The following is a 3,994-nucleotide window of genomic DNA, read 5'->3' on the forward strand; positions in this document are numbered from 1 at the left end:
TGTTGCCTTGTTAGCCTCCTGGTTACTTTCTGCTCTCTTGTTCCTCTCCTCTCCTTTGCATCCTCTTCTGTTCCTTGGTTCCTGTGTTTCTTGGCTTCCTGGCTCCCCTGTTCCTTAGTGTACTGACCTTCACAGAGAACTGACTGGGCCTCAGAAGCTGGGTGGGGTTTCACCTGGTAAATTACCACATCCTGGCGCGCCCTCCAGCACTGTTTTCTTAGGACTTGGGGAGTTGGAGTCAGTGCATTTGGGGGGAGGATAAAAAAGTGAAACCATTACTGAGCTAGCTCCCCAGAGAATAGCCTTGTCTAAATCTCTAAATGGTGAAATTGTCTGAAAATGACCATGGAGGTAAGTCTTGGGTAGGGGCCAGAGGAGCAGCAAACTGAGAAAGGCCTGGGGTGATGGTGAAATCAGGGTGGGGCAGCCAGGGCTGCAGGTCATGTTTAGATTTATCAGTTAGCACCCCTTTCCTTCTTCTTTTCCACCTAACCTCCCGAGACTATAGTCAGCTGTGCTGCTGTGCATGGGATAATTGTCTAGTTCCATTGCTGTCTGTTGCTGGGTAAACCAGGGCTGGGCCCTGCTCTAATATGAAAGGAAAATTTTAAAAGAAAAATGGAACGTCCAGTTGTGATTTCCAAAGCAGTGCTCCAAGTGCATGGAACATTCCATCCCTCAGGAGTGGAGGCGGGCTCTGCAAGGTCCATTTTTAGGATTCCCTGGGTAAAATGTTTCTTGGACCATTCTGGAACATAATGTTGCAGGAAGAGCTATTTTATTAGAGAGGAAACCATGAAAACTGTAATTTCAAGAATACCTCTGCTAGGCATGATGGTTCATACCTTCAAGCCCAGCACTTTGGGAGGTTGAGGTGGACGGATCACCTGAGGCCAGAAATTCAAGACCAGCCTGGCTAACGTGGTGAAAATCCACCTCTATGTCAAAACAAAACAAAACACCTCTGTGTATCCCTTTAGTTTAAGTCCTTAGCCCTCCCATAAAATATAAGCAAATTTCGGGAGAGATAACAGATTGACCTTTACGAATCCTTTTTAGCTTCAGATCATACCAGACCTCACCCCTAACCTCCACATCCCCCAACCGACATCCCCACCTCCAAAGCTAGGCTCTTCCAGCCCTTCCTGCCTGGGAGCTTTTGAGCTTGCCCTGTCTTCTGCCTGGGATGCTCTTCCCTCTCTTAAAAAGCTAACTCCCAGTCCTTCAAAACCCAGGCAATGTCACTCACTGTTCCAAGTCTGTTCTCCAAGGCATGCTTAGTTTACCTGTGGGTTCCCTGACCACCTCCCATCTCTTAGCTCTTGTCCCACTCAGTCAATGGCATACAGGTCTATCTTCCCACCAGGTTAAGATGCCATCAAAGACAAGAACTGTCTCTTGTTCATCATTGAACCTTTTGCATTTAGAACATTAACTGGCCTACAGTAGATTCTTTAAAACTATTTATGGAATGAATGAATTCTTTACTGCCAACATGTTTCAGTGGGGTGGTGGTGCAGGGTTGGGGGTAGAGAAAATATGAAAATGCAAAGAGAAAAAGGAGCCTGCGTGCAAAGGAAAGAGGTGGGGGTCACCGGAAGGCAGAGGTTCCTGAAGGCAAACTCCTCTGAGGACAGCTTTGCAAATGGCCAGTCCCTTTTAAAGGCATGCTAAGTCTTCAGATAACTCTAACTGACAGCTGTAATTTAAGATGTGTTGACACACGAGATGTACTTGCCGAAGTCGTGCTTGATGACTTATATCTCACACAATGAAATAGGGCAAAGTTAAAAACTCAAATTGCTTTGGGTTCGTATTGGTTCCCGGATCCTGGGTTACATCATTCTTACTGTTATGTTAAACATTAACAGCAATAAAAAAACAGAAAAAGAAAGGTGGCGGGGCTGGGGGTGGGGGGCACTCACGTAGGGGAGGATATTTTGATTGAACACAGGCTTGAAAGAATCTTATTTTCTTCTTAGAAATCCTAGAAAACAGAAAATAACAGGAGGATGTCTTATTGGGAAATACCCCAGTCAACTTCACCATGAGTCAAACAAGGAAGAAAACTTCCTCAGAAGGAGAAACTAAGCCCCAGACTTCATCTGGCAACAAATTTCTCAGGGGCTCCAAAGCTGAAAGCAGAAAAGAGAACAATGACCTTAAAACAACTGATTCCCAACCCAGCAACTGGATACAGAAGACAGCCCCCTCAGAGACTGGTAAGCTGCTGGCTGCTGGTGTTTTGCTGTTGTATTTGTTTTGTTTTTACTTCCACATTTAAAACATTTTTATTTTTAATTTTTGTGGGTACATCATAGGTGTATATATTTATGGGGTATATGAGATGTTTCAATACAGGCATGTAATGCCTAATAATCACACTGTGGAGAATGGGGTATCCATCCCCTCAAGCATTTATCCTTTGTGTTACAAACAATCCCATTATACTTTTAGTTTTATTTATATATTTATTTGGAGACAGAGTTTTGCTCTTGTCACCCAGGCTGGAGTGCAATGGCATGATCTCAGCTCATAGTAACCTCTGCCTCCCAGGTTCAAGCGATTCTCCTGCCTCAGCCTCCCAAGTAGCTGGGATTACAGGTGCACACCACCATGCCCAGTTAATTTTTGTATTTTTAGTAGAGATGGGGTTTCACTGCCTTGGCTGGGCTGATCTCGAATTCCTGCCCTCTGGTGACCCTCCTGCCTTGGCCTCCCACAGTGCTGGGATTACAGGTGTAAGCCACCATGCCAGGCCTCTTTTAGTTATTTTTAAATGTACAGTAATTTAATTGCACATTTAAAAATAACTAAAAGAGCATAACAGGTTGCTTGTAACACAAAGGATAAATATAGTCACCCTGTTGTGCTATCAAACAGTAGATCTTATATATTCTATTTTTTCTATACCCATTAACCACCCACACCTCCCCCACCAACAACACACACACCCTTCCCAGCCTCTGTATTTCTTTATTTTTTAGAGTTTTCTTCTAAAGTGATCTTATGAGTTAAACTAAAGACTTTAAGACTTTTGAGACTAAAGACTCAAACTATGAGTCTCTGTGCTAATCATTTATTATGTTACTTAAATGCTTTAAATGATTCATAATTTTACTTTTAAATTGTTAAAAGCAACATAACACTACAGAAAGGTTTAGGGAAAATACCAAACTTCCTTTCATTATAACACAAACGATCATTTCTTTAAGATTCTTCTCAGTCTTTTTTTTCATGTGCATGCATTTATGTTCTATCAGTCAGCAGGTAATCCCTGCACTAAGTGTTAGAAATACAGCCATGAAAAGGACCAAATGCAGATACAACTTCAGGTGGTGATAAATGATATGAAGAAAAATAATGCAGGCTAAAAAGACAAAGAATGATGGGATGGGGTGCTATTTAGATGGGGGTGGAGGAAAGAAGTCTTTGATTTGGAGGCATTTGAACAACAATCTGAATAAAATCAGCTGTGTTGAATGAATGACTAAAGCCAGCCACTTAGGTATTTGTGGAAATAGCTTTCCAGGCAAAGGGACTATACATGCAAAGGCCCCAGCTAGTACTGAGCCTAGAGTGTTTGAGAGAGAGTCAGGAAGTCAGGGGTGCTGAGGCAGGATGGGAGACACGGAGAGGAAGGGGTAGTGGAAGACAAGTCAGAGAGTCACTGGGGCCAGATTGGCATCTTTTCCACAGCTGTAATAACTTCCAGATACCTCCTGAGTTTATATGGAGCTGTGATCCTACTTCTGGAATATATTATTATATTGCTCAATTCCCACTTTGCTACATGATGCTCACATGCATAATTTTCATGGTTGCATAATATTCCATTACATTTGTATGTCTTTTTTTTTTTTTTGAGGCGGAGTCTTGCTCTGTCGCCCAGGCTGGAGTCCTGTGGAGCAATCTCGGCTCACTGCAAGCTCCGCCTCCCGGGTTCACGCCATTCTCCTGCCTCAGCCTCCCGAGTAGCTGGGACTACAGGTGC

At 43.3% G+C, this 3,994-nt stretch overlaps 1 protein-coding gene across 3 annotated transcripts in view; it reads left to right on the forward strand.

The window, feature by feature from the left end:
- The first annotated feature begins 1,921 nt into the window (after positions 1–1,921).
- The window catches only part of LRRC31 (leucine rich repeat containing 31), a 37,683-nt gene continuing 35,610 nt past the window's right edge, over positions 1,922–3,994 (forward strand). For 2 of the 3 annotated variants that reach the window (XM_011994340.1, XM_011994342.1), the window contains exon 1: positions 1,922–2,222. In XM_011994340.1, coding sequence (XP_011849730.1) covers positions 2,048–2,222 — 175 coding nt within the window. In that variant the 5' untranslated portion in view covers positions 1,922–2,047. The remainder of the gene's footprint in view (positions 2,223–3,994) is intronic. The other variant, XM_011994341.1, reaches the window with a different exon arrangement.

This window comes from Mandrillus leucophaeus, unplaced genomic scaffold, assembly GCF_000951045.1.
Source record: "Mandrillus leucophaeus isolate KB7577 unplaced genomic scaffold, Mleu.le_1.0 Scaffold452, whole genome shotgun sequence".
Taxonomy (NCBI): Eukaryota; Metazoa; Chordata; class Mammalia; order Primates; family Cercopithecidae; genus Mandrillus; species Mandrillus leucophaeus.